A 26,675-nucleotide genomic window follows, 5' to 3' on the forward strand; every position below is an offset into this window, starting at 1 on the left:
CACCGACTTTCAAGATGAAATGTTCGTTACTGCGTTTCTGAAGTATATATGTCACTTTCATAGATAATTATATTTTTATTATGCTAATATAATAAACATAATTTTACTTTGTTACGTTCCGGTACAATAACGATTGTCCAAATGATAACATCGTACTTCTATGGTGATCACGGAGCAATAAACGCCTAGAAAACAAAAGATAATAAGCTTTTTCATAAAAATAACTTGCGCTATCTTGGCGTACTTACTATAGGATTCACGTGGTACATGCATTTCATAAACATGAAAATTTTTTCGCATTTATCTTCTGCGTCTAAAAAAATAATTATCAAAATAATAGATTTATAACAGATAAACTCTCGCGGTCGTTACAATCGATGGAATACTCACCGACGTCCTTGCAACTATCGATCATTTCATTACCTATTTCTTTGTAAACATTTGGAATTACTTGTTTCAGTATGTTGTATCTTATTTTACCATTCTTGTCTATCTGTACTATGCAAAACGACAACACTCTTTTATAGGAAACGCGATATTATGATCTAGCTAAGAAATACAATGCAGCAACATCGAACTTTACCATGTTAAACTTTTCCAGAACGCATTTAAAGTAACATTTCAGATTCTCATCTTCAGGAAATTCCCCGTATTCCGTACCTTCGATGGCCTCTGTAAAAGAAAGTCGTCGTTAGATTTAAGCGACGAAAAGAAACGACATAGAAAAAAAAAAAAGAATCTGTGGAAAGTGTCGCTACGCATTTCGCCAACTTACCAAGCGTCGTCTTACTTTCGACGATACACTTCTTTCTATGTACGGATGTCATTCTCCTGAAGTCGTCGGGATCCGACTTGTTCGTAGAACATTCGGGTTATTTCCATTAAGAATGTAAAAAAATAGCGAATCGAGATACCTATTACAATACTTACGGACATGGTACCTCCGTGGACGAAAACGAATTGCAGCTTTAGAAGACAAATCAAAGATATCCAAACTGCCGCGGCTTTCATTTCTCCAGTAATTCGTTGCCGTCGATGAAACTATTACAAACTCGACCACGCACGTCAGGAACGTCGAAGACACCAGAGTCAACTCCATACCGGTGCTACGAATTCGTACCATTTATAGACGTCCACTTATCACCTGAACCGGCTAAAAGGATCGGTTGGCGTAATTTCCGATTCATACGCCGTACAATTATTTGATTTTACTCGGCAAACAAACACGCCACCTTCTTCATCGGATGTTTATCTAATGATAGCGTCTAAAGGCTAAAGGAGAAGTTAAGCCCCAACAACAATAGACATTTAGCGTAAATACAGCCGTGTAAATTGCAAGAAAGGCACAATCATCGAACTCGTAGCCAGCGGACAGTAAAATACAGACTAACGCAAAACGTTCAATTAATGTTCGAATTTCGTACAATCGAGCATGTTCCTAGCTACTTTAATTACTTCCTGCTATCCAACGTATAGACCTCGAGATTGCACGAACGAACTGACCATTTTCTATATAAGGGAAACGACGCGTGTTGTCTAGGCAACATCTTACGGATAGCAAGATTATCGGATGTTGTTTCGATTCGAAAAAGAAAATGCGCCACGCGTTATTCGAACGAAGCGTATTTCGTTCGCAGGCCATTCCTTTCATTTGTATCGCGCACGTTTAATCGCGACCTCAATTGGCAATTGGATGATCCGAGCATCGGAAGTCGCGATCAACTGGATAGTTTGAACGATCACACCAGTTTCGTATCGTCTCGACACCTTTCAGCGATATATAATCGAGGCGGACGGATAGGGAATAGAGACGGAAACGTTGATCTGGTGGAAACTGTAAGACAAAAGTAACGCGAAAGACTAATGTCTCTTTCTTTTATTAACATTTCGTACAGAAAGCCGTCTACTCGTTTGAATGGGTAACAATTCTGTTACGTGATAAGGCGAAACGCAATTCAAGCCCAGCTTTGATTCGTTCGATGAGATAGTCGCATCGCTTCCTTCCGATCTCGTCTCTTCTTCGATTCAAATGAAACTCGGTTAAAACAGATAGTACGTCTGAAACACAGGCGCAAACAGGTCGCTGACAAGATCAAAACGATAAACCAAACTATCGTTCGTTGAATCAGAATTATGTACTTACCCGCGGAGATGATTCCGCGTAACATTTGTTAAACCTGTACGCGTACTCGCAATTGTCACCTTTAGCTAAAAGAACGATCGATTAACGACCGAAATGACCGTGCAGGATCCGATTAAAATCGTATGCCATCGAGATAAAACTGGTCGTGTGTTGTTTTTTCACGTAAGTGATGGTTTTGGGAAATGAATGTACAGGAAGGAACAAAGAGAGGTTTCAAAAATGCTCGATCGATCATTAAGACGAAAAATATAATAAATAGAATATAGATACCCAAATATTTACCGATCCCCTTGCACTCGCTGATCGCTTTCTGCACCTCTGCCCTGTAAGCTGGTATTCTTTGGAAAAACGTGAGCATGCCGTTCAAGCTGAGTTCTCTCTTGTCATCGACTAGCCCGAATTGTTCCCACAAACAGTACATGTAACACTGCGAACCAAATAGAGAGCGCTTCTTTCTTTTCCGCTGAATAAGTTGCCCAAAACCGCGGACATATCGCGACACACCGACTTGCCAACTTTACCAATGTATTATTACCTTCAATTGACGTGTTTCGGGCCACTGACCATTCCTCACTGCCTCTATATCCACTGAAACAGGCAACAACCAAATTAGACTAATTTATTTATTAATTAAACGACGCGTCATTCAATCGCTACTCGACGGTCCTACCTGTCGCCACTCCTGTTTGTGTTTGACAAGCATTCACCACGCTAGCTGCTGTTGCGATCATTTCGTCCGAAACGAAACTCGGTCGCGTCTATGAAACATATTTTTCTTATTGTTAATCCTCTCGAGTTCGAATCAGATCGAAATAATTACTGTCTATCTATAAATCTATCCGTTTCTTTTTCCTTTCCTCGCATGCATATTCTTAGCCAAAGCAGGATGCGCGCGCGGTCGCCACTGCGACCGCGCGACCATCGCTCTTCCTACTTCTTTCGAATTTCACAAGTAAAAACAAACATCAAATAGATCGACGAAACAGATTGACTGCGAAGAACAAGATGAAAAGAGAATATTTTAAACGTGATATGATGTATTACGTACCCCACAACGAACTACTGGCAACCGAATCCAACAGACGATCAACAAGCTCAACAATACCGTGTAATTCATGATTCGCATCTGATATCGGAACGATATAAGTCGGAAAGAAATCTCGGAACGACTGATTTCCAATCGAAGCTAATCACGAATGAAATAACGTGGTCTGGACGACCTGACGTTACGTTCGGAGGGCGAGAAAGAGTAACGACGATTAGCGATGTCGGTGAGCGCGAGGGCGCGACTGAACGTCTACGGTCGACGGCGATGGATCGACCGAACAAGGGGGAGATCTCTCCACCTCGAAATCACATGTCGCCACCTTCGCTGCGAAATTTAGTCCACGCTGTACACTCGTTCGATTATATCCCTCGTTCCGTTGATAGATGACAAAACGGATCGTGTCTTTGCCTAACTTGCCTTCGATCATCGTATCGATTATCTTGTTAAACTATTTTTCGAACCGACGATTAAACCGTCTCTTCGAAGTCGAAAGACACACGGGTGAACGAACCTTTCGATTCTACATATATAGGCCAGGGTGTACGCATAAATGCAGATTTGATTGGCGGATATTACCATTTTGCGATCTGACCCTATGTAATTCCTCTTATCTCTAACACATCCAACCGATTCAAATGACTCGTTTCGTTCCTATTCATTCGTCGTTTACAAATTGCAAAAGAACGAAGCTTATTCACAACTACCGTCGAACGAGAACCAAATACCAACAAACGAAAACGCATCGTGTTCGTTTAGCTCTTTACCCCAGAACTTCATCTGTTTGGTTGATCGTCGATAAAGTTTTCGTCTTTAATTTTATTTCTAAGCCCACTCGCAACAACGAAATTGCAGTTGTACGATCGATAGGCAGTTATAAGATCGTGCGTTCTGATTTTTGATTCGCAATCGCGTATTTTTGACGAATTACCTTAACATCAACAGAAACAAAGGGAAAGAACGAGAAAGGTTTTATCAAATATTCGCGCCAAAATACGAATAAACGTACACCTAACATATCTATTCAGCGCGCGAATCACGCGTCAAATAAGCAAGGGAAGCATTTCGTGGGTCAATACAATTCCGGCGAAGGTAGGCGAATATAGCCGAACGAATCTCCAGTAACGTTGTCTCGAGTACAGTCGCCTTTTAAAATTATTGACCATTGACTTGGCCGAACGCGAGTCGTAGTAATACTGATACATATACATGTATATATATATACACATATATTAGTCATCGAAAGAACGAGGTCATTCTACGAAATTTGCACAATGATCGTTAACTCAATGTCCGTCGAAATGTCGTGTTTGTCGCGTGATCAATTTTCTCATTTAACATAACCTTTTTAACGATTGTATCTTTCCCGCTGCTCGCGGATATACAGTCAGCTGATTTAGTATTGACGAAATATAAGCCGTTCTTTTTCGATAGAATAACAGGTAAATTTGATTAAATTTGCAAGAGATCTTCCTTCGGGCGTTCGTTTATTTGGAAATCTTTCAGGCGGATGAAATTTGCTCGATTTTCCACGGATGAAACGATTCCGACGAGCTGTTGGCGGTCGATGACATACACAGTACAGTCTGACCGAATTAATATTGACGCATTCTAACGCACGTTTGTTTCAGTTCTTAAATTGAAAACATTTCAAAGCCTAAATAGCGATCATTACGTGATTTTGCTGTGTCGCATTTCAAATATTTCTTCAAAGAGAAGAAGTTTTTAAACAGCGATGCTTCGACGAATTTGGAATCGCGAAAGACAAAACAAGGACAAACGAATCTCGACAGACTGTACAGCTGAAGTTGTATTGACTACAGCGTTTTCTTCGAGCGACTGCATTTCGGCCAAAACGAGGTATACAACGGATATCGAGAGTGAAAATATAAAGTGTCGTCGATGATCTGCAACACTGAATGAATGATCTCAATTGCAAGAAGATAATCAAGGTAAATTTATCGAATGAAGTCGAGTTCGTTGAACGTTCCAATTGCATTCCGTCGACGCCAACATTTCGATCCATTTCTAGCACGATACCATGTCGAAGACAAGAAAGAAACAATGCTTTTTAAAATACGTTCGTAGCAGAACTTCAGTCACGAAGTACGAATGATACGATGTGGAAGTTTTCGAAATTTGAAGATCGCGCGACAAACGAAAAGGATATCGCAGGAACCTAATTAAAATTTCGGAAAACTTTCTGATCGAGCACTGCCATTGTCACGTGATCCATCCTATTCTTACGTCACTTTTCGCGTAAAATTTAAAATTTTTTGCGACACTTTTGTCGCTTGTTCTGGATGAAACGATTCGGTAACTTGAAACAAAATGGGAAAAACGAGAGGAGTGCATGAAACAACGCCGGAATTAAGAAATCGAATGGTAGGAATGTATGAAGCAGGTTTAGGCCTGCGAGAAATCGCAGCCGCCGTAAATTGTTCGGTACGTAGTTTTCAAAGACTGCATATTACTTTCGATGAAACATACGATATTATGTACATTGTGTTTTATCGTTTTAGCAACGTACAGTAAAGAGATGGTTAAACAGATTCGACAAAGAAGGCACGGTGGAAACTCGAGAACGATGTGGACGTAAAAGGGCAACGACAGCGGAACAAGATGAAGCAATTGTTCGACTAGCCACACAGACACCGATAACGGCAGCAAAAGCTGTACTTCCTGCTTTAGGACTTACTTGTTCTGTCGATACTATACGCGAAAGGTTACATAAAGCTGGAATTCATAATTGGAGTCCTTCGCGAAAATACATGCAAAGAATCCCACTCGGGTTAGTTTTTTCGATGTTATCTGCTACTTTTTAAACGTTAATACCCTATTCTGTTTACGCCATTCGATTATGCCTTTCCATTCGCAGTGATACCGATGGTGTTGCTATACAACAACCTGTATGGAGACCTACTGGAACGCAATTAGGGAAAAAAAAGTCTTCCAGAGATCCTAATAAGAATGAAAAGAATGCTAGTATAGCTAAAAAGAGAAATCCACTAAGGAAAATTAGAGCCAAAGATGTTTATGTTGGAGATGGAGCACCAACAGAAAGCGTAAAGTCTTCTAACGAACAACAGGCATTTATATATCAACAACAAAGTGCTTCGCAGACGCAAGCCAATGAAATACAAGCACCGCCTCAACCTTTACACCCTCAAACAGATTTTAGCAATACTCTGAGTTTAACTCAAGAAACGCAACCTATTTATCAGCATCCTGGTCTGAATATCTCTCAAAATTGGCCTCTAGATTTAGTACAAGGAAGTCATCATTATCCACAGGTTTGTATAACCTGCTTATCCTTATATAAACATTCGTACGATATATCATTTCTTTTCCCAAACATTAGGGTCAACAAAATTCAATATCTCACGAACAAGTAGTTTCCTCTCAACAGCTCCAAGAGTTGCATGCACAACAGGAACGGCAACACCATATCCAACAAGTACAACAAACGATCACGGATCAGACTCATAATCTTGATCAACAACAAGGGCAACTTCAAGCAGAAGTTCAGCAGCAACAACAGCAGCATCGTGATCACTTACATTCTCAGTTAACTAGTCCACAAACCAGTACGAATTTAGTTTCTGATAATTCTAATACTCGTGGTTCTCAAGATAATAATCAGTCTTCTAGCATAGAATCTAATCAGGATAAAGTTTCATCGGAAGAAGGTAGCACGAGAAATCAACTACAGAAAAGGAAAAAAAAAGGCGGGAAAGCAAAAGGGACATTGGAAACCAGCGTTGAAATTCGAAATCGTATGATCGGCATGTCCGAAGCTGGTTTATCCACGTTATCTATCGCGCTTGCAATCGACAGATCGGTAAGAAGGAACATGTTCGTCTTGATGGATTCACATAATTACAATCATCTCGAGGGTAGCCGTATACGCAATGCTCGTTATTAAATAGGAACGTACCGTTAAAAGATGGTTAGAACGTTGGCATAAAGAAGGCAACGTACAAACTAAAGAAAGAAAGGGTCGTCGACGAATCACTACTAAAGAACAAGACGAAGCCATTGTTGCTATGGCTACTCAGCAACCGCTGACTGCAGCTAAACATGTTGCGCCTGCTCTGGGTTTAAAATGTAGCGTTGATACAATCAGGGAAAGGTTGCATAAAGCCGGTATACACAGTTGGAAGCTTGGAAAGAAACAGGGGTTAGTATGTTAATTAAGAAACCAAAAAGAGGAAAGTAAAAAAAAGAAGAAGAAAAGAGAAACAAAGGAAAGATTATCCTTTAGTACACGCGTCATATACATACATATATATACATATTTATCCGTATCAAGCAATGGTCAACTATTTTAGAGAAGGAAATGCTGTACATACTGTACACCTTTGGCAACCAAGTGGAAATCGACCGAATAAGCCAAAACTACCGGGCGAGAAGAAGAAAAAGTCAAGCAATAATAAAAAACGCGATCAAGCATCAAACAACACGCAGAAACGATTATCTACTAGAAAAAGAAAACCCGAAGCGGTTCCAGTAAAGATGGTTTCACCACCTGCAAACATAATGTCGGAACAAACTGCTACTTTATCATTCCATAATCCTGGAACAAGTAAGATTAACATACCTTAACATAATATCATAATCTATTACTTTTGTACGTGTGATCAAAACTAATTGATAATTTTGGAAAACCACTTTTTAGTGGCAAACTATGTTTCAGGTTCTAATATAATACAACCTATTCATAATATTTCCGCACCTCCTTCTACAATTGTTCAATCTCAATCGCATCCGCCAGCAGGCCCTCCGCCAGCATCTCAATCGATACAACCAATCAGTTCTATGATGCAACAAAGGCCTGACTGTCGATTAGCACCAGCAATTGTGACACCCGTATCGGGTCAAGGAAATACCGGAGTTGCCTATCCATCGTGTATGGTTGGAAGTAACAGTCACACAGGACACATGGAACAACCAGATCCTTTAAATTATGAACCATACATTTGGAGTTTCTAATCATCGATTACACGAATAACATTAAATCATAAACTTCCAAATCACTTTTACAACATATTGTTCCAAATTTTTTAACTTTTTATCACATCTTATAACGTTCGATTCAAAAACTCAAATTATTACATTAGCTTTACATTTATACTATTTATGATAGTAACGTGAAGCTAATTTGTGAATCGTAAGTCACATTCGTGGAAATATTTCAGTATTTTTACGATTGCTAAAATTTGGAATAAAAGCCTCAAATAAATATTATCGAGTAACTAGCGGTCTGTAAAAATTGAAATAGTATGTAAAATTTTAATCGATTATAATTAATCTTTTAAACATCCTTATAAATATATGAGTTAATTCGTTAGAGGTAATTAATTTAATTGTTAATAGATACCGAACAGAATATGAGATTTATGGAAAAAAGATTATTTTCTTTGTATTGCTTTTAAGATTGGATGTATCATTTATATGATTATAAATGCAATATCGTAAAATGATGGAAAAGCTTTTTGTGCCGAATCGAAATTGTGAAACGAAGACCTTTAAATGTTCACTTTTAACGCATAGCAATGTAATCGACATCCATCCTTTACATGGATAATAAGTTTTGATGAAATTCATATATGAAAAAACAATGTTATTCTAAGTATAAACTTTTATAAAATATTTTCCTTAAATTTAAAGTTATTACTTATTATTAAAAATTAAGCATTAGAAATTATTACTTATCAATCATTATTATTACCAGTATCAATTCCATCGATTTAAAGAACTTTCTTGTTGAATGAAACTAATTGAATCAATTTAAGTCAACGTGAAAAAAACACGTCAGTATTGTGTAAATATATTGCGCATATGGTCGTAATTAAACAGATATATTGATAAAAATAAAAGAAAAGTTATACAATGTTTATTTTGCTATACAATGTATTTTATCTTTGAATCGTCATTCACAATGTGGTAATGAAATACGTGAAATAAATGACTGTAAAAGTAGAAAATTTGTATCACTATTATTATTATTATTAATGCTATTATTATTATTGGTATTGTTACTTTCGTCTTTACGGAAGTTTCAGGGATGAAAACAGATAGTCTACGATGTTTTAAACTGTATACTTTTTTTATCCTTACATGCATATTTCTTATGACTATTCAACGTGTCGCTGTAAGAATTTGTCGTGCAAAATGATGTTCTACATTACTTAATAGTACGATTTATCACGTAAGTTCCCATATGTGTGAAACATTTTTTAATACATCATCAGGATTGTTTTTATAAAACATAAAGAATCCTTGAATTTGCGCTGGGCTAACTTGTTTATTTTGCGATATTACAGTTTCTGTGAACTGTTTAGCAAGTTTATTTGCTCTGTCGTCAATATTCCTATAAAATCTCAAAAACATCTGTTCCACTTGTTTTGCGCTACACCAACCTGAAACCAGAGAGCACCACTGATTAAGTACCATAAAAATTCGATCCATTTTTTATCGTTTAAAAATATAGTACCTATATACTCTTTTACATCTACTCTACCAGGCCTAACTAACGCAGGATCCAATCTTTCTAAGTAATTGGTTGTCATAAATAGAATTCTTGCTTCCGTAGAAGCAACGCCGTCCAAACAATTTAATAAACCACTAAATGTAACTCTATTCAAACCATCATACGCTGCTTTCACTGTAACAAAATAAGCGGAAGTTGATAATGCTTTAATGTAAAAGATTATGTACAATTTTATGAATTTGCTTCAGATTTGCCACCTACTTTCTTTGCTTTCTTCTCGGCTAGCAAATGCGGCATCAATATCTTCCAAAAGAATAATAGTTTGTTGCGGGGCTACCGCTAGTAAGTGATTTAATCTATCATCCGTTAAACCTCGCTCTGATAAGTTTAAAACACAAATGCCCAGTTCTAATTCACCAGCTAAGGCAGTAATAAACGACGATTTCCCGCAACCCGGAGGGCCATATAATAAGTACCCTCGCCGATACGGAATTCCTACACCAACGGTAAACGTGTTTTGTACTTTGCGCGACGTTTCCCCGTACTATTATTTACATACCACGATCACTATACCATGCAGGATTTGTCATAAATTCACGACAATCGCTTATTATCCTTTCTGCTACCCCACTATCTAAAACGACCGAATCTAGTGGTCTTCGTTTCCTGGGATGTCCAAATTGTCTCCATTCACTTCCCATTGCGGTATACATTATCGTTTTGCCTTCATACTCCCTTAATGCCATCTGTCTGGCTACAAATAAATATTTGTTATTCAATAATATTTTAGCAATACTGGCATAATGAGCTAGCCTCTTACCCTCTTCTAGAATATTAAAATAGATATTTCTATCTCTTCCTAAGGCTGTAAGTTGTACCGTTTCCCATGGTATACCCATTTGTATATCCAATGATTGTTGTTCTCTAGTTCGATCTACCCTTATCCAATTCCCTTCATATCTATTTATTTGAACATTAAACAAATAATTCACATTTAATCTAAATACGTAATACAATTATGAAAACATTTAACTATTGTAATTTTAGCCATTATTACAATGTATCATACTTGTCATTGCAAAATGAAATATTGCAGTGATAAGTACAGTTATTTCTAACCTAATAAAATGTGTTCCAATACTTGGTATGAAATCATATCTAGTTTTTATGTGACCTGTTTCTTTTTGCTCGAAACTTGTTTCAACAGACAGATGTTGTGTTTCTTTTGCACCTTTGTGTGTAATCCACTGTAAAAGCCATTGGTAGCTTTTATCACGACATGGAACTTCTAAAGTGATCATATAATGTCGCCTATGTTTGAAAAAAATTCAACATCATATATTATTGAATGACAGATAACATATAATTTGGATGTAAATAATACCTAAATAGTATCATTCCTGCTTGCATTCCTTTTCGTAACATCGCTGCTCCGGCACCTAACCCAAATAGACCAAAACCAGCTCCGAAATATGGATTATCGGATAAAGTTTGCACGTAATCTATTATCGTCATAATGCAATTATTTGTTTCTTTCTTAAACGCAGTAAAAGTATTAAATTGTTTCTATTACACTGCTTCATATGTACCAATCCTTCTTATGATATCAGTATCATTAACGTTTAACTGTTTTTCATAACATACAATATTACTTTTCATTTGCATTACATTTAAAACCGTCTAACTATAAAACAAGTTCTTCTTGACCTATTCTCGTACAATTTGAATACTATACAAAATCATAAGAAAGTAAAAAAAAATATTTTTTGGTTTAGGTTGCACAAAAGAATCTAGGAAATTTATAGATTTCTTTCAGAAGCACATCGATAGTCCTAGATTAAAAGTTTGCAAGTAATATATTTTTGAAAATGATTCATTCTTTTTAAAAGGAATATATTACTGATATCTGATAGTATATTTTAATAAATCGTCATATCTAGTTTGTGAAATCTGTAAATGAATGCTATGAATATAATAATCATTCATACTAATACTACGTACTACCACGTATAAACTTAAAGGTAGCTTACGTAGCCGAACTCTTTCACCAGTACGATATTTACCGCACGTGCTCTGCATGGATTGGCTATTATCGTTATCCAATTCTTCCGTAATATGAGTTTCATGGTAAATTTAAAGGTATGCAAATTTCATTAAAAGAATCCTTTTCTTCCATGCTACGACATCATAAAAATCTGTTAATTATATTATTCTTATTTTTAATAATTTTTATTATTTACATTTTTTTTCGTTTTATTCGATAGTCTAACGTCGATATGAATAGGAAGTTGTATCACTTTGATCTATCAATTATTTGAATATAATGATAGAAACATATCTTCGTAACAATGAATATTGATGTATAATAGATACGTTTAGAAGTTCGGCTATTTCATTGTATAGCAAATCAAAAGTATAACTTTTATTCTTCTCAAATTCTAAATATAACAGTATTGTCGCGGAAACATATTTTTCAACCTTATCGAACCTCTTACATTTTTACTACTACTTTTCCTACTATTAATAATCTTGATATTATTTGCAGATGCGGTTAATTATATTTTTTTATTTTTTACTACTGTGTGTGATATACATTAAAGCAGACAGAAGGATAAATAAATATGTAACCACTCTAATAGATGCAAAATGGAAAGAAACACCCTTAGCTCTTGAAGCTGCTGAATATCTAAATGATGAAAATCCAAGTTATTTCTGGAAATTCATAGATGCTTTTGCCAATCATGATTTAAGAAATGGTAATTTTTATCTATCTTAATCTTCATTAAATTAGCAACAATATAATTTCATGTTGTTTTCTTTTTTGTAGTTACAGAAAAAGAGAACTACGATGCTGTTATTGCTTTTGCTGAAAAATATTTATCTCAATCAGAGGTAGCATTAATGAAATTGGGTCTGTCTTTACGAATTTATTCGGCACGAGTGGAAATGTTCACACAAATGGCAGAAAATAAAAATGTTTCCATCTTTGATTGTTATAATGTAGTAGATGTCGGTGGAGTGTTTACTTGTTCTTTAGAAGAATTAGAGGAACTAGCTAGTCAAGTAGGTGACATGTAAACATTTGATACATGTATCTATTTTAATTGATTTCATTTATGCATTTTATCACTTATTACATAGGATACTTGGTTACGTCCAGATACATATAGTGTAGATCATCGTTATCATACGTCTCAGCAATCAGAAAAGATTATTATATTGTATGGCCAGATTGGAACACCAAAATTCTCAGATTTTCATAACAAATTAAAAAGTCTTACAGAAAATAGAGGAATTAATTATATTTTGCGACATTATTTAAAGGTATTGTAATTATACCTGGTGTAACAGTAATAACAAACTTTTAATATCTTTTATTATGGTCTTTGCAGGACAGAATAGACAAAAATGTACGTTTATCGGGATATGGGGTAGAACTGCAAATGAAGTCTACAGAATATAAAGCAACAGATGATTCGGATATCAAAGATAATGCAGGAAAAGACTCAGAAACCACTAATGATAGCACAGAAGAAATAGATGGAATTAATTTTGTAACATTAAAGTAAGGTGGTTATATCTTAATATGCATATAAATTTGATTTTCACGTTAGTATTAATTCTGAAGTATATATACATTTTCAATTTTTCATTTATTCCGTTTTATCTATTTTTCCGTTCATTTTCTATTACTATAATTTGGCTTGATCATTTTAGAAACTTGTACCCTGATAAGCAATTAGAGTTGGATAAGTTACAAACTCATTTACTTGAAACTAGTCATGAAATTGGTGCTCTAAAAGTGTGGCAGTTTCAAGAATTAAGTCATCAAGCAGCTGAAAGGATAATGAATTCTCCCACAAACGAAGCCATTAATGTTTTGACGGATATTTCGCAAAATTTTCCAATGCAAGTAAATATCTTTTTACAATACATATTATTGATCCTGTTGCGGGCATTTTACGCTTTTATTTTATGTTGTTTAGTATTTCCTATTAATGATGATATCCTAATTTGTTTGAAGGCGAAATCTCTAATTAGAACAAAAGTGAATAATGAAATGAAGAAAGAAATGAAACTCAATCAAGCAATGTTTTCTACAAGTTTAAATATACAACCCACAGATACTGCACTTTTTATTAATGGTTTATTTTTTGATCTAGAAGCAGTAGATGTGCTTAGTCTTTTAGAATCATTAAGAAGCGAATTAAGAGTAATGGAATCTCTTCGTAAAATCGGTACGACACATGTTGTATTGTTAGGAGTAACTCGTTAAGTGCAAAATGAACTATAACATTACTGAACATCTCATTTATAGGATTTAGTAACAAGGAGATGAGTACATTGCTGACTTTGGATTTGTCCACTAACATGGATAAACAAGAATTTGCAATGGATATAAGAGATTCGGCAATAATTTGGGTAAACGATATCGAACAGGATTCAGCTTATGGAAGATGGTCGTCGTCGTTAACAGAATTATTAAGACCAACTTTTCCTGGCATGCTTAGAAATATTAGAAGAAATTTGTACAATTTGGTTTGTAAACGTTGATGATCTAGAATAATTACAATGTAATGTTAGACAGTTGTAAAGATACAAATCTATTTAAAAATTGTATATTTCAATAGGTATTAATTATCGACCCTTTAAGCGGAGAATCCACCCCTTTGATAACTTTAGCACAATCTTTATATCTACATTCCGCACCATTAAGAGTAGGTTTTGTTTTCGTAACGAATCACGATACTTCTATAACTGGATTGACTGATGCTAGTGTTGCCGTTAATAATGCATATCATTACTTTGCGGAAACTAAAGGATCGGAACATGCTTTGCAATTTCTGATAAATGTAAGGCCTTACAGTATTCGATCATTTGTTGTGTAGTCTCATTAATCATATATATGAAATGAACGATATTTGTAATTCATGATGTATAATTTTAGTTAGGAAATTATATTGGTTCAGAAGGTCCAGACGTAGAAGATGTAAAGAAAGCAATAAAAGTGCAAGATTCGTCTGCTAACGTAAATTATATCCTCGGTGAAGAATCTGAATATGACGTAGGACGTCACTTAGCTAATGATTTTATAAAACGATCTGGTTTTAAAAAATTTCCGCAAGCTTTGCTAAATGGTGTACCTTTGTCAGCCGAACAATTGAACGCCAACTCATTCGAAGAAGCTGTTCTATCTACGATCATGTCACAAACGCCTGCATTACAAAAAGCAGTGTATCGAGGAGAAATAACCGAAGGAGATGATGTAGTCGATTATATTATGAATCAGCCAAATGTTATGCCTCGGTATGAGATTTTATTTAAAAATTCACGAATATGATCCTTGCGATTTCAGTTCGTTTATTATCTTTATTCACTTGTTATAGTTTGAACGAGCGAATATTGAAACCGGAGAAACACACATGGTTAAATTTAATCGGCACTATACCTAACGATAAAGATTATAGTAAATGGAGTCCTCAAGATTTATCAACATGGTTGATGGATAGAATGCGTTATATATACGTAACACGACGCACAAGTGTACACCATTTATATACCTTTTGGGTTGTAGCAAATTTAAATGATGCAGAAGGGAGACAATTATTACGCGAGGCGCTTGAATACATAGTAAGTGATTTCTCGTGCTTGTTTATGCACAGAGTTGTACAATAAAGTAACTAAGTAAATTATTTCCATTAATATTTAAATATAATTGTATGGTGATTATGATTCAGGATTCGAATGCAGATGTCAGAATTAGTGTAATCGTTAATCCATTCGACGGTACTAATGATGATAATACAATTGATATTAATCAAATAGTTCTAGCTACGTTACATAGCCTGCCGGTAGATAAGGCTATACGTTTTATTCGTAACATAATTAAAGAAGATGTTGCTAACGGCAAAATTGACATAGAGGTAATTATTTTTTTTTTACGAAAAAATTTGGCCATGCTAATAAATATTTAACAAATTATCGTAAAATTAGGAAGAGGCTGTAAAGGAACAGTTGAAAAACCAAGCAGATGAATTGTTTGTACATCGCCAGTACGTGAAAACGGTACTAAATCTGCAACAAGGAGTTAGAGCGATCGTGTGTAATGGAAGATTAATTGGTCCTTTAGATGAGGGCGAAGAATTTACAAGCGAAGATTTTTCGCTTTTGGAAAGATTCAGTCAAAGTACTTATGATGATAAATTGTTCAAAATATTAATAAAGGGACAATTGTTGGAAAATGATGAGTATGGTACGGAAGTTAATCTATGATAACATATACATATGATGTACAGCTGTGGCATCTATGTTATTTGAATGATATAATGTTGTAATGATCTTTTGTGCAGAAAAAAACGAAGTCACCGATGATATGATAATGAAAATTACATCCTTATTAGCATCGCACCCTCAAACGCGGAGCCGATTTCACGTTCCATTTCACGGTGATGAATATAGGTGAGTGTGGAAATGGTAAAAAAATAATTTTTATGAGCGAGCTTAAACAATTAAACGATTCCTAACATTCTGATTGTTAATATATCTAGCGCCATAAAGGTTCCAGCAACAAATTCGGATGAAGTGGCATTTAACTTGATTGCTATCGTTGATCCAGTATCTCGCGGCGCACAAAAATTGGGTCCGATTTTAAAAACGCTTCGACAATCTTTAAACTGTAACGTTAAAGTGTTTTTAAACTGTTTGGACAAAAATAGCGATATGCCGTTGAAAAGGTATATTGTATACTGTTCTTTTAATTTCATACGAAATTATGTTACTACATTGAGCTGTTCCTTTTATATTTATGCATTTTATTTATGTTACTTCAGCTTTTATCGTTTCGTGTTCGAACCTCAATTACAATTCTCCCCCGACGGACGTGTTAATGGGGCTATGGCAAAATTTACAAAATTACCAACTTCATCTCTTTTGACACAGTATATTCACGCACCAGAAAATTGGTTAGTAGAAGTAGTTAGGAGCGTGTACGATTTAGACAATATTAAATTGGACAATGTAGCAATTGGAGTGCACAGGTAAGTGTATCGCGTTGGAAGAAACTATAGATCACAATTAAAATATGTTTGTTGTATATCCACAATTCTTTGTTACAGCGAATTTGAATTAGAGCATTTACTTCTTGAAGGTCATTGTTTCGAAGCAGTAATCGGAAATCCACCTCGTGGATTACAAATCACATTGGGAACGGAAAAGCAACCATTAATGGTGGACACTATAGTAATGGCAAACTTAGGATATTTTCAGCTTAAAGCAAACCCAGGGGAATGGATATTGCGTTTGCGGCAAGGACGGTCGGCAGAAATCTATGATTTTACTACTATTGGTGGTCAAGATGTTTTACAAAACGGCAATGACGTAAAAGTTGTTATAAGTTCCCTCAGAAGTCACGTGTTGAAAGTCAAAGTATCGAAAAAGCCGGACAAGGTGGGAATGGATCTTTTATCGGAAGACGACAAAAGTTCTGGCTTATGGAACTCTATTTCTAGGTAAATAAAACTTGCACTGTTCGCTTTTGTATAGGTGTATGTCGATTACGCCTTTTTAGAATAGTTTTAAATTCGCGTTGGCACTAAGCATATATAAAGATATGAAATATTTTTAGCACATCGTGTTAGGCGATCCTCTAACTTTAATTTCTGTTTATTTTCTCTCTCTTTTTAGCTTTTCCAAATTTTGGTAAGCTTTCAACAACTATTTAAACATTATCGCGTATAACGTATATTGCTCGTAATGTGTAAAGATACATAATTATTTTACTAATTGTTTCGCATCTTAAACGTGCGTTATACATTTGAATACAACACTTGTACGGTTATTCAATCACGTTACATACCTTCCTGAAATTCAACAAAAAAAAAAAAACAGTTGAATTTCTTCCATTTCCTAATTTTATCGCTCTCTTCGAAATTAGGACATTTACGACAGCAGACGATAGTGACGATGAGGATGAAAAATTAAATATCTTCTCTTTAGCCTCTGGACACTTGTATGAAAGATTTCTGAAAATTATGATGTTAAGCGTTATAAAGCATACCAAAAGTCCCGTCAAATTCTGGTTTCTGAAGAATTATCTATCACCAACGTTAAAAGTAAGCGATTACGTTCATGAAGTGGAATTAATAAATTAATTAAACGACATATTTCAACAAATCTTCCTTCATTTTAGGATTTTTTACCACATATGGCAAAGGAATATGGTTTTGAATATGAATTGGTACAATACAAATGGCCTCGCTGGCTCCATCAACAAACTGAAAAGCAAAGAACCATATGGGGTTACAAAATACTATTTTTGGATGTGCTGTTCCCTTTAAACGTTAAAAAGATAATATTCGTTGATGCTGATCAGGTATAATAATTACGTACAAGTAGTTACTGTAAATCATTAATACTTTTGTTATCTTTGCTTTTACTACTGTTACTTCTGTACGGTCGTAATAACATTGTATTATGTTAGGTTGTAAGGGCAGATTTAAAAGAATTGGCGACCATGGACCTCGGCGGCGCGCCATATGCATACACTCCATTTTGTGACAGCAGGAAAGAAATGGACGGATTTCGATTTTGGAAACAAGGTTATTGGCGAAATCATTTACAGGGGCGTGCTTATCACATCAGTGCTCTGTACGTGGTAGATTTGAAGCGATTCCGACGTATTGCAGCCGGAGACAGATTAAGGGGACAGTATCAAGCATTGAGCCAAGATCCTAATAGTTTGTCTAATTTGGACCAAGTCCGTACGATACTAACAGTAATACCGGAATGATTCGATTAAATAATATATAACGATTACAAATTTGCGCGTCGTTTTAGGATCTCCCCAATAACATGATTCATCAAGTGGGCATTAAATCACTGCCGCAGGAGTGGTTATGGTGTGAGACTTGGTGCGACGATGCATCCAAGAAATATGCCAAAACTATAGACTTGGTAAATAAAGTTTATATCATAGATTCGTTACATTTAGTTGATAATACATTTCTAACGTAAACTTAAACATATTGTTCTATCTTTGCATCACATAGTGTAATAATCCAATGACTAAGGAAGCTAAATTACAAGCTGCCGTACGTATATTACCGGAATGGATAGGTTATGATGAAGAAGTAAAAGCCTTACAGATGAAGCTGGAGAATGAGAATAGACAAACGGAGAAGGAAGAAAATGGTATTGATTAAACGCATCGATTAAACAACGATAGCCAATACTTTACCAATGCTTCTCGCAACATTATACATGTCAATAGTATTATATATATCAATCTTGTTATCAATTCTTCTTGTCCTCTTTTATTTTAGAAACATTCGAAGATGTGGAAGATTTTACCAAGCACGAAGAATTATAAGCAGAAATGGCATGAATTGTACGGAAATCGATCAAGAAAAGGGAAGAGTTTTGTGAATAACTTTCCAGAACTAGTTAAATTTCGTTTTCAATATATGCAAGCACATTGTTACAGTGACGCGTGATTTTTTCTAATGCCGAGGAAGTAAGAAGAATGCGATACATTTACACGCGAATATCGAACGCTGCAGGGTGAAATAGATTACTGCAACTGATTGTATGAAATTCAGCGAAACATTCAGCCATTTGAAAATGGATCGTTGTTATCGTAATATCGTAGTAGTTAACTGTAGCCGGACAACTATGACCGTGCCGTTAACACGATTGTGATTTTGTATTGTCTACTTTATAGTTGTAAAAAATAAACTTGTAACGTTTGTAAGGTATCTTTTATAAATACACGTTCCTTCGACGAATGAGAATGCTTTCTCTTGCACATAGAATAAGATAACGTTCGACCTTATACGAAATTTTTCGCAATATTTGTCCATGTATATCAAAATTGTCACTCTGAGAAAAAAAGGTCAATCGATTAATTTATAAAGTGAAAACATTTCCGAAAGAATACATCTTATTTGGCTAGTAATGACATCTTTCGTCGATAGAAAAACATACAACTGTGATAGATCGAGCGCGGTGTGCGGTCGAGTCAAGTTTTTCGTCATGTATAGCGGTTAATGTCTCCTTGTTTACATTATTCGTATTATTTGGTGAAATCGAAAGGAAGAAAGACTTGTATTTCTTAAGAGAAAGAACCTGCTTTTTGTCACAAGAATGGATAAAGTTATTCGAAGAAATCATATATCGTACGTAATTTCATTTTGTCTTTTAACGTCTATAAGTATGTAGGTTTCTGTAACTATAAATTGTTTACAATGAAAATATACATAAGAGACGATCAATCGATGAAACGATAACTTAACCAGTAACGTATCGGGTTAATTTACGTTCATTAACGACACGATTGTTTTCATATAAATTTTTAACGCAGGGGTTCAATGGACATTTTCTCTTCATTTCATCTTTTTTATTTTCCTTATTTTTAATAATATGTTTTGGCATTAATGATTTTTAACATTCGTTCGCATTCCAAAAGCCTATTCTTAGTTTTCCGTAGTTCCTTCTTCGAAGTTCATTCGATAAAATCCTGGTATAATGGTTTTTGAAACGAATCATTCGCACTTTTCCTAATGACGATTTACTTTCATTTTCGAGTTCATCTTGCTTACGACAAAAGTTGAAAGGTGAATGAAAAAGAGGAGAGAAAGAAAGGATCCTGTAAGCACATATGTACGCACAGGTACATTATCGTTTTTTGAAGTTATATCATCGAACACATGTTTACCTCGAAGAGATTTTCCTTGCAAAAAGTAAGTAATTACAATGTGATTAAATACAACAAGAAATACAGCATAACACTTGCGCGTTACAAACTGGAATCGAATTAATCGTTGAATTGCGAATACGAATTTCTCGACCCGCGGCTACAGACTATTTTACCATAAACTTTTTACGCGCGTTTCCCAATAGATTCGTTTCTATAATCGAAATCGAGCACGAGAAATCAAATGGAGCGAAATCTTATAGGCAAGGAAAAAGGAAGAGAGAATAAAGACAGAAAGACGGAATACGATCGATCGATCGAACGAAGTTTCAATCGCGATAGTTTTCGAGCCCATCCGTCTCACCGAACAATCGATAGACAAGTCGATGAATGATAGAAATTTCGGAGAACCATGATAGTTTGTTAAAATGATAATTGTAACAAACGCTACGTCAGGAAATAACAGAAACAGGAAAGCGCGATACATCGAGGCACGAGGCTATCGTACGCAAAGCGCAACAAAGATAGAATGAACGGCGAATAGATAGGAAGTTTGAAAGGCAGAAACAGATAGAGGAAGCGAGAAGTGGGGGAACCGATGAGCCAAGAAGGGGTGAAAGAGGAGGAAGGAAATCGGTAGAGAGCGATCTTGAAGCAGAAAGTGGGGGAGGGAATGGAGAAGGATAGCATGGAAAAGAGCAAGAGGAAAAGAGAGGAAGAGCCGAGGAGAAACTGATCGAGAGTTAAGCTATCTGGTAAAACAAACGGACGAGGCTGGACAGTGGGTTTTCTACTAAAAGACGGGATGAAGTGGCAAACGGTTTGCGTTGTTCATACAACTAGTGACGCGCGCACGGGCTATTCACGTATCTCTGATCGGCCGAGGACTTAATACAATTGTCGACTTTCGGTTGTATGTTCGCGTCGTGTCCGTTTTTCGTTGCCCCGGGTCGGCTCACCTGGACTCGCTACGCCACGAGTCGCATCGCTTCGTATCACTCTCATCGGTTCGGTTTGACCACCGCGCCGCGCCGCGCCGCGTCGCGACGTCGCGTCTTCGTTTTCTCTCCCTTTTGCTTTTCTTTGACATATTTTTGATCGTTCTACCGAACGGTGAATTGATTTGGTTGTTCATTACACGTCACGATCAGCGCTGCTGTCTACCGCACGCTCGCACGCACACGCATACACACACATGCACGCAGTCCTCCGAAGCACGAGGATCATGGACGAGGAAAGGATCAAGCTGTGAGTTCGAACATCCCTTTCGAATTCGATCGGATCGATTCGGATCGGGTCGGATCGAATCGCCTCTCCCACCTCTTCCCACTTAGTAAATTCACCGCGTCGCATCACGTCGTCGCGCAGCGTACCGCGCGCTATGATTACACGTTCGTTCTTACAAAGATCGTCACGGTATCCTGGCGAATGATTTTTACCAAAAATACATCTTTCATTAAAGAAATGGACAACGATATTATCAATTGTTTAGTTTCTCGACCACTCTGTTACATAGGAGAAACATTCGACCTCTCTGCTTGCGCTAAATTCTCCTATCAAAATTCTACGACTTCCGAGCACTTATTCCGTTTACTTTCGAGCAATTATTCGTTTTTTTTAAATCACTTTTTCTCTTACATCATTTCTACATGCTCAACTCACCATAACTTCGATATCGATAAAATCAAACTCGAAGGCGCGTCCGTGTCTTGACAGCCATGCTGTATGTTATACTATAAAGCAGGAAGTGAATTTCGTTCATCTATCTATCGCAAAAAAGAAGAAACAATATTTGGGTATTTTACACGGTATTTGAACGTGACAGAGATGCGACTGTACGTTTGCTATTTATGCGCAGTCGGTCATGATCACCTGACGTTTAGCTACATTTGCAGTAAATCTCGTTGTAAGTTGTAAATCTCGGAATGGTAATACTTTGAGATAACTCGAAAAGCGAATTGACGAGCAAATAGACGCATGTCGCAACAAAAAATTCTATTCATCTTTACCACTTTGTATTTTTAGTATTATTAGACAAGAATACAAGAAATACCGGAAGTCAATCCAATCAAATATAATTGGAAGAAGCAATCAGTGTGATTAAAGCATATGTCGCGTATAACACGGTTCTGAATACCGTGTATGTATTATTCGTCCGGTTCGAATGATTTTGCACACGGCATTACTGTTAGCCGGAATCGTAGAATTTTTGTCGCGAGAAGTCATTCTTACGGATAACGATTTAACGAATGCGCATTTGCACATGTTATCCTCGATGATATCTTGTTAGATAGCGAGCTACGTGAGAAACGATAACGATCGTTAAGAGGATCACGCGCGATCTCACGTAAGCGGGAGTTTCCACCTCATCACCGACTTTTCTCCCTGAATTGCTTGCGCCGCGCTCTCCTCCTACTTTCGATCTTATCTCGCGCGAGTTTTCCCCTTTGAATTTTAGGCGGCAATCTTTAACCACTCTAATTATAAAGAAAACCAAGAAACAATAAGAAATATCATGATCGATAAACAATAGATAACAATAGTAAACAACGATATTTCTCTATCGGTCTATGTGTCTATAATATCTATACGTGGATATAATGCTGGATTTTTCAGCAAACGATCGAAACAAGAGAGACGTGCAAATGCGTATCTATCTATTTCTGCTTTGATCTATCTATATAGAAGTTATTCGCGACAATGAAATTTTTTTCTCACGATAACGCGTTCAGGGACGCTCGACACAGATCGGGCCAAAGCGGGATTAAGCGATCGAGCTCCACCGCCTTAAGCCCCCTTCACACGCGTCTGGAATGTTCTATATCTCTCTTGTTCTCTTTCTTCTTTTTTTTTTTTCTTCTATCCTGCTCGATTCTCTAACGAAAACCGAGAACCTCGTACTTTTCACTTGATCCGTTTGCGTGATAAATCTCCGATTGAGATTATAGAATAGCAATAGTGTAATAGAAATCAAGCAATGATCAAGTATGATAATAAATTCGGTTGTAATCGTTAACGTTCGTTTGCAGTTATCTTCCGCGTGAACGAAAACAAGGAGAGAGGAAAACATTACGGGCCAGAGGATCGTAAGAATAGTTTAGTTTCGATTATCTAATTGGTAATCGTGTGCAAATAGTAGTGACGAAAGCAGATGGACGATAACGGTATAGAATATCATGAAAACGAAGAGAAACCAGAATGTATTACGAGTCCCGCGTTCCATAACTTGACAGAAACCATTTCCACGGAATTGATCGCGTACGTGATCGCCACGTTCATCGATTTTGTTTTACTGCACGTGGCTGCAACAACATACGAGCACGATAGAAGACAGAAATCAATTGGTTCTTTTGTTTACTGGTTAGATTCGAAGACAAGGCTGTATACGGATATGGGACGAGCATTCCACCGAATAACAATGAGATGGATGAGAACGAGGAGACCTCGTCGAGGAAGGTGATCTTCTGCGTGCACGGCAAGCTTTCTGGTTGTTGTACGGTTGTGAAGGGCGGTGCTACATCGGTCGATGAAACTACCGAAACAGCCGCGACTGCAGTTACTGCCACCGCTACCGGCATCAGCGGATCCGATTTCCAACAAACTCCTTCCAGTAAGATTCTTCCAAATTTAGATCCTATCGACTTCCAGTCAGGCGATTGGTTATAGAGGCTATCTTCTTATTTAAAATATTAAATGGATTTACCGATCATCTACAGCTCCTTAGCGTTATCAATTTCTAGATCGCCCTACTATTACAAGTTACCCTCTTTATTTTACCTTACGTCCTAGTTCTTCAGATTTCACCACATAAACATTATTGCTCGTATATGTGAATCAAGCAACGTTTAATGTAACAAAATTAACTTCTTTTTTACATCTGAACCAGCAGTCTCAAAAAGAAAATTTATAAAGCCAGTAGCTAATTCAAGCGGAACATTAGCGTAATTTTAGTATATTCACGTGTTTGTTTGGTGTATCATAGCGATTGTATTGTCCCGACATTTATCTTCCGACCAAAATTCTGTCAGATCAATGTCTGATAAAAAGTTTATCTTTATCATTTTTCTGTTAAATATTTTTTTAGCTATACCAGAAGACCATTGTCACAGGGAAAGGGACGAAGAGATCGATAAAAAGGCAAGAAAGAAATTACTGCTTGCTAGTACGCTGTGCGTAATTTTTATGATAGCAGAAATCGTAGGTAATCATCATGTAGATGTAAGAGCGAAATACTTGTACGATAAATGTTCAAGAAAATTAGATAAAAAATGAAACTACTGATTATTTTTAAATGGAACGATCGCTCGGCTTTTCAGGTGGAGTATTATCGAATAGTTTGGCGATTGCAACAGATGCTGCGCACCTATTAACCGATTTTGCATCGTTTATGATCTCCTTATTCTCGATATGGGTAGCTAGTAGACCAGCTACGAAAAAAATGCCTTTTGGATGGTATCGAGCGGAAGTAGGTGTAAAAAATTCGCTATTTCAAAATTGATTATTATTCCATTGTCTTCCCTCGTTCTTTCGTTTCTTGCTAGCAGACGCATATACACGCACGTATGCACGCACGCGTGCACGTACGCACACCATCCATAATATGTTGATCGTTATTCGCAGGTGATAGGAGCCTTGACGTCGGTTTTACTAATATGGGTAGTTACTGGAATTCTTTTTTATCTGGCAGTCGAGAGAATAATTCACAAAAGTTTCCAACTAGATACCACCGTCATGTTGATTACCTCTGGCGTTGGCGTTGCGGTAAATCTAGTGTTAGTGATATATTATATTCAATTGAAATTATCGATCGTTCGAACTGATAGATTAAATCAATCGCAGTCACGATGTAATACATTTTGAGTAACATCGATACAATTTTTATATTGCAGAATGGGTTTATCGCTGCATGAGCACGGCCATAGTCATGGACACGGTTCAGACAAGCCGAATCGAAATATAGACAGCGAGATACTCGATGAGGAAAATCTGTCCCACAAGAGGAAAAATATCAACGTTCGCGCTGCTTTTATTCACGTTTTAGGAGACTTCATACAAAGCATAGGGGTTTTCGTTGCAGCATTGGTTATTTATTTCAAGGTATAGCTATATATGCATATGTACGCAATAGCTTTCCCAATATTTTCTCATGAACGCGAAATTAATACACACTGGTAACAATTACAGCCAAGCTGGAGCATAGTCGATCCAATTTGCACTTTCCTCTTTTCACTGTTGGTAATATTAACCACGGTTGCAATAATCAAAGACGTGATGAACGTTTTAATGGAAGGAATTCCAAAAGGATTTGAATATTCCCAAGTGGAGAGTACATTTATGCAAATCGAAGGTGTGATGAAGGTGCATAATCTTCGTATCTGGGCGCTTTCGTTGGATAAAACCGCGTTATCCGCGCATCTTGCAATAAGTAAGCGCATTCGAGCTCTTGTTTCATTAGCAGTTTCAGTTTTTGTTTCAGTCTAAACAAATTGTTTTCTTTTTCATTTTTTCCAATGAAGAACCAGGTGCGAGTCCTCACAATATACTGCGTACTGCTACTAGAAATATTCACGATAAGTACAAATTTTTCGAAATGACGCTTCAAATAGAGGAATTCGATGAACGAATGGAAAATTGTAAACAATGCAAGGCGTTATCGCAATAGTTGTACATTTTTCGAGTTACGTATACTTTTGAGCTACCCTTCAGTCTTTATACACATGAAGTTGGATCATAAGAGATTCGCACGATTTGTAAATAGCTCAATTTATAAAAAACGGAAGCAATCCGTTGTTTCAAGTATACATTTTACTGCGATTAAAAAATCTATAGGGAAGATATTTCAACCTCGCAAAGGATGTCAATTACTTATAAATATTGCAATCGATACAACGATTTTTTCACCTATTAGTGGAACAATTATTACTGTCTCTCTCTCTCTCTCTCTCTCTCCCTCCCTCCCTCTCTCTCTTTTTCTCTCTCTATTTTCTTAATATAGAAATTATGTTTATTTATTTTAAATGTGACTTTTAACGACGTAATCAACTTATGTAATCATATAATCATGAAAGAGAATGTATTTACATTTAAACTAGGTCCGAAATCGGTAAACAAAGAATAATTGTGTAAACATATGGAAATAAAAATAAAATGAGAGAGAAAAAAGAATAGATCAAAAGAAGAGATTTGTGTTTAATTTATTTATATCCTGACATCGAATCGTTTTCAGATTGAAACATTTTGAACCAAACCGCCAAACATATCGATACATATCTTGTTTTTATTATCGAAGTTGATTACGCTATGC

The 26,675-nt window shown here is 36.3% G+C and overlaps 6 protein-coding genes and 1 long non-coding RNA gene across 17 annotated transcripts; 3 read left to right on the plus strand and 4 right to left on the minus strand.

The window, feature by feature from the left end:
- Nucleotides 1-51: 51 nt before the first annotated feature.
- Nucleotides 52-1,722, minus strand: Obp11 (odorant binding protein 11). The gene is made up of 6 exons (XM_069111390.1): nucleotides 931-1,722; nucleotides 776-851; nucleotides 584-672; nucleotides 391-493; nucleotides 249-313; nucleotides 52-185 (listed from the first exon to the last, which is right to left on the minus strand). The coding sequence occupies exons 1-6, from the start codon at nucleotides 1,009-1,011 to the stop codon at nucleotides 168-170; spliced, it is 432 nt and encodes a 143-aa protein (XP_068967491.1). The 5' UTR covers nucleotides 1,012-1,722; the 3' UTR covers nucleotides 52-167.
- A 139-nt stretch (nucleotides 1,723-1,861) lies between these two features.
- Obp10 (odorant binding protein 10) lies at nucleotides 1,862-3,437 on the minus strand. Of its 2 annotated transcripts, none has more exons than XM_069111389.1 (6): nucleotides 3,192-3,437; nucleotides 2,814-2,901; nucleotides 2,679-2,731; nucleotides 2,426-2,570; nucleotides 2,144-2,208; nucleotides 1,862-2,058 (listed from the first exon to the last, which is right to left on the minus strand). In XM_069111389.1, exons 1-6 carry the CDS (start codon nucleotides 3,267-3,269, stop codon nucleotides 2,041-2,043), a joined length of 447 nt encoding a protein of 148 aa, XP_068967490.1. In that variant the 5' UTR covers nucleotides 3,270-3,437; the 3' UTR covers nucleotides 1,862-2,040. The 2 variants fall into 2 exon arrangements, with proteins under 2 accessions (XP_068967490.1, XP_068967489.1); XM_069111388.1 differs by having other exon boundaries at nucleotides 2,414-2,570; nucleotides 3,192-3,436.
- Nucleotides 3,438-4,289: 852 nt separating this feature from the next.
- LOC138178982 (uncharacterized) lies at nucleotides 4,290-9,211 on the plus strand. Of its 3 annotated transcripts, none has more exons than XM_069111375.1 (9): nucleotides 4,290-5,140; nucleotides 5,221-5,633; nucleotides 5,711-5,979; nucleotides 6,067-6,481; nucleotides 6,550-6,775; nucleotides 6,845-7,029; nucleotides 7,118-7,368; nucleotides 7,520-7,773; nucleotides 7,867-9,211. In XM_069111375.1, exons 2-9 carry the CDS (start codon nucleotides 5,520-5,522, stop codon nucleotides 8,178-8,180), a joined length of 2,028 nt encoding a protein of 675 aa, XP_068967476.1. In that variant the 5' UTR covers nucleotides 4,290-5,140; nucleotides 5,221-5,519; the 3' UTR covers nucleotides 8,181-9,211. The 3 variants fall into 3 exon arrangements, with proteins under 3 accessions (XP_068967476.1, XP_068967475.1, XP_068967474.1); XM_069111373.1 differs by having other exon boundaries at nucleotides 4,304-4,630; nucleotides 4,820-5,140; nucleotides 6,550-7,029; nucleotides 7,867-9,210; XM_069111374.1 differs by having other exon boundaries at nucleotides 4,303-5,140; nucleotides 6,598-7,029.
- A 60-nt stretch (nucleotides 9,212-9,271) lies between these two features.
- On the minus strand, nucleotides 9,272-11,534 carry Bcs1 (mitochondrial chaperone BCS1). Its single transcript, XM_069111382.1, has 7 exons — nucleotides 11,066-11,534; nucleotides 10,801-10,992; nucleotides 10,502-10,641; nucleotides 10,241-10,435; nucleotides 9,943-10,176; nucleotides 9,685-9,855; nucleotides 9,272-9,610 (listed from the first exon to the last, which is right to left on the minus strand). The coding sequence occupies exons 1-7, from the start codon at nucleotides 11,194-11,196 to the stop codon at nucleotides 9,396-9,398; spliced, it is 1,278 nt and encodes a 425-aa protein (XP_068967483.1). The 5' UTR covers nucleotides 11,197-11,534; the 3' UTR covers nucleotides 9,272-9,395.
- A 123-nt stretch (nucleotides 11,535-11,657) lies between these two features.
- Nucleotides 11,658-19,463, plus strand: Uggt (UDP-glucose-glycoprotein glucosyltransferase). 4 transcript variants are annotated; one of them, XM_069111368.1, is made up of 24 exons: nucleotides 11,658-11,820; nucleotides 12,227-12,437; nucleotides 12,509-12,744; nucleotides 12,823-13,005; nucleotides 13,074-13,246; nucleotides 13,399-13,594; nucleotides 13,706-13,919; nucleotides 14,000-14,220; nucleotides 14,313-14,534; nucleotides 14,630-14,988; nucleotides 15,069-15,312; nucleotides 15,420-15,605; nucleotides 15,676-15,934; nucleotides 16,032-16,140; nucleotides 16,230-16,415; nucleotides 16,512-16,718; nucleotides 16,797-17,189; nucleotides 17,365-17,379; nucleotides 17,615-17,792; nucleotides 17,870-18,052; nucleotides 18,161-18,436; nucleotides 18,517-18,633; nucleotides 18,729-18,870; nucleotides 19,002-19,463. In XM_069111368.1, the coding sequence occupies exons 1-24, from the start codon at nucleotides 11,797-11,799 to the stop codon at nucleotides 19,046-19,048; spliced, it is 4,581 nt and encodes a 1,526-aa protein (XP_068967469.1). In that variant the 5' UTR covers nucleotides 11,658-11,796; the 3' UTR covers nucleotides 19,049-19,463. The 4 variants fall into 4 exon arrangements, with proteins under 4 accessions (XP_068967469.1, XP_068967470.1, XP_068967471.1 ...); XM_069111370.1 differs by lacking the exon at nucleotides 11,658-11,820 and adding an exon at nucleotides 11,948-12,094; XM_069111369.1 differs by lacking the exon at nucleotides 17,365-17,379.
- On the minus strand, nucleotides 19,190-19,793 carry LOC138178995 (uncharacterized). Its single transcript, XR_011172898.1, has 2 exons — nucleotides 19,663-19,793; nucleotides 19,190-19,557 (listed from the first exon to the last, which is right to left on the minus strand). It is a non-coding gene; the product is annotated as an uncharacterized LOC138178995 (long non-coding RNA).
- LOC138178984 (proton-coupled zinc antiporter SLC30A2) lies at nucleotides 19,715-26,549 on the plus strand. Of its 5 annotated transcripts, XM_069111377.1 has the most exons (9): nucleotides 21,198-21,619; nucleotides 23,401-23,457; nucleotides 23,737-23,981; nucleotides 24,456-24,572; nucleotides 24,688-24,836; nucleotides 24,992-25,143; nucleotides 25,261-25,468; nucleotides 25,556-25,796; nucleotides 25,888-26,549. In XM_069111377.1, the coding sequence occupies exons 1-9, from the start codon at nucleotides 21,567-21,569 to the stop codon at nucleotides 26,031-26,033; spliced, it is 1,368 nt and encodes a 455-aa protein (XP_068967478.1). In that variant the 5' UTR covers nucleotides 21,198-21,566; the 3' UTR covers nucleotides 26,034-26,549. The 5 variants fall into 5 exon arrangements, with proteins under 5 accessions (XP_068967481.1, XP_068967478.1, XP_068967480.1 ...); XM_069111380.1 differs by lacking the exons at nucleotides 21,198-21,619; nucleotides 23,401-23,457 and adding an exon at nucleotides 19,715-19,853; XM_069111379.1 differs by lacking the exon at nucleotides 23,401-23,457.
- The last annotated feature ends 126 nt before the right edge of the window (nucleotides 26,550-26,675 follow it).

The sequence above is a fragment of the Bombus flavifrons genome, chromosome 4 (assembly GCF_040668555.2).
Source record: "Bombus flavifrons isolate JBK064 chromosome 4, iyBomFlav1_principal, whole genome shotgun sequence".
NCBI classification, from domain to species: domain Eukaryota; kingdom Metazoa; phylum Arthropoda; class Insecta; order Hymenoptera; family Apidae; genus Bombus; species Bombus flavifrons.

What these genes read in the sequence shown, in the direction of transcription:
- Obp11 (XM_069111390.1), bottom strand. Translation starts at nt 1,011, where the DNA reads ATGAAAGCCGCGGCAGTTTGGATATCTTTGATTTGTCTTCTAAAGCTG. An exon ending in TCCACGGAGGTACCATGTCC is followed by an intron (nt 852 to 930) that starts GTAAGTATTGTA and finishes TCTACGAACAAG; the next exon opens with TCGGATCCCGACGACTTCAG. An exon ending in TTCTGGAAAAGTTTAACATG is followed by an intron (nt 494 to 583) that starts GTAAAGTTCGAT and finishes TGCATAGTACAG; the next exon opens with ATAGACAAGAATGGTAAAAT.
- Obp10 (XM_069111388.1), bottom strand. Translation starts at nt 3,269, where the DNA reads ATGCGAATCATGAATTACACGGTATTGTTGAGCTTGTTGATCGTCTGT. An exon ending in ACAAACAGGAGTGGCGACAG is followed by an intron (nt 2,732 to 2,813) that starts GTAGGACCGTCG and finishes TGCCTGTTTCAG; the next exon opens with TGGATATAGAGGCAGTGAGG. An exon ending in CCGAAACACGTCAATTGAAG is followed by an intron (nt 2,571 to 2,678) that starts GTAATAATACAT and finishes TTTGGTTCGCAG; the next exon opens with TGTTACATGTACTGTTTGTG.
- LOC138178982 (XM_069111373.1), top strand. Translation starts at nt 5,520, where the DNA reads ATGGGAAAAACGAGAGGAGTGCATGAAACAACGCCGGAATTAAGAAAT. An exon ending in AAGCTTGGAAAGAAACAGGG is followed by an intron (nt 7,369 to 7,519) that starts GTTAGTATGTTA and finishes CAACTATTTTAG; the next exon opens with AGAAGGAAATGCTGTACATA. An exon ending in ATTCCATAATCCTGGAACAA is followed by an intron (nt 7,774 to 7,866) that starts GTAAGATTAACA and finishes ACCACTTTTTAG; the next exon opens with TGGCAAACTATGTTTCAGGT.
- Bcs1 (XM_069111382.1), bottom strand. Translation starts at nt 11,196, where the DNA reads ATGACGATAATAGATTACGTGCAAACTTTATCCGATAATCCATATTTC. An exon ending in CCGAGAAGAAAGCAAAGAAA is followed by an intron (nt 9,856 to 9,942) that starts GTAGGTGGCAAA and finishes ATTTTGTTACAG; the next exon opens with TGAAAGCAGCGTATGATGGT. An exon ending in AGATGTAAAAGAGTATATAG is followed by an intron (nt 9,611 to 9,684) that starts GTACTATATTTT and finishes CTCTGGTTTCAG; the next exon opens with GTTGGTGTAGCGCAAAACAA.
- Uggt (XM_069111368.1), top strand. Translation starts at nt 11,797, where the DNA reads ATGAGTTTCATGGTAAATTTAAAG. An exon ending in CGCAAAATTTTCCAATGCAA is followed by an intron (nt 13,595 to 13,705) that starts GTAAATATCTTT and finishes ATTTGTTTGAAG; the next exon opens with GCGAAATCTCTAATTAGAAC. An exon ending in AACGGAGAAGGAAGAAAATG is followed by an intron (nt 18,871 to 19,001) that starts GTATTGATTAAA and finishes CTTTTATTTTAG; the next exon opens with AAACATTCGAAGATGTGGAA.
- LOC138178984 (XM_069111377.1), top strand. Translation starts at nt 21,567, where the DNA reads ATGCACGCAGTCCTCCGAAGCACGAGGATCATGGACGAGGAAAGGATC. An exon ending in ACATTACGGGCCAGAGGATC is followed by an intron (nt 23,458 to 23,736) that starts GTAAGAATAGTT and finishes TTTACTGGTTAG; the next exon opens with ATTCGAAGACAAGGCTGTAT. An exon ending in ATCCGCGCATCTTGCAATAA is followed by an intron (nt 25,797 to 25,887) that starts GTAAGCGCATTC and finishes TTTCCAATGAAG; the next exon opens with AACCAGGTGCGAGTCCTCAC.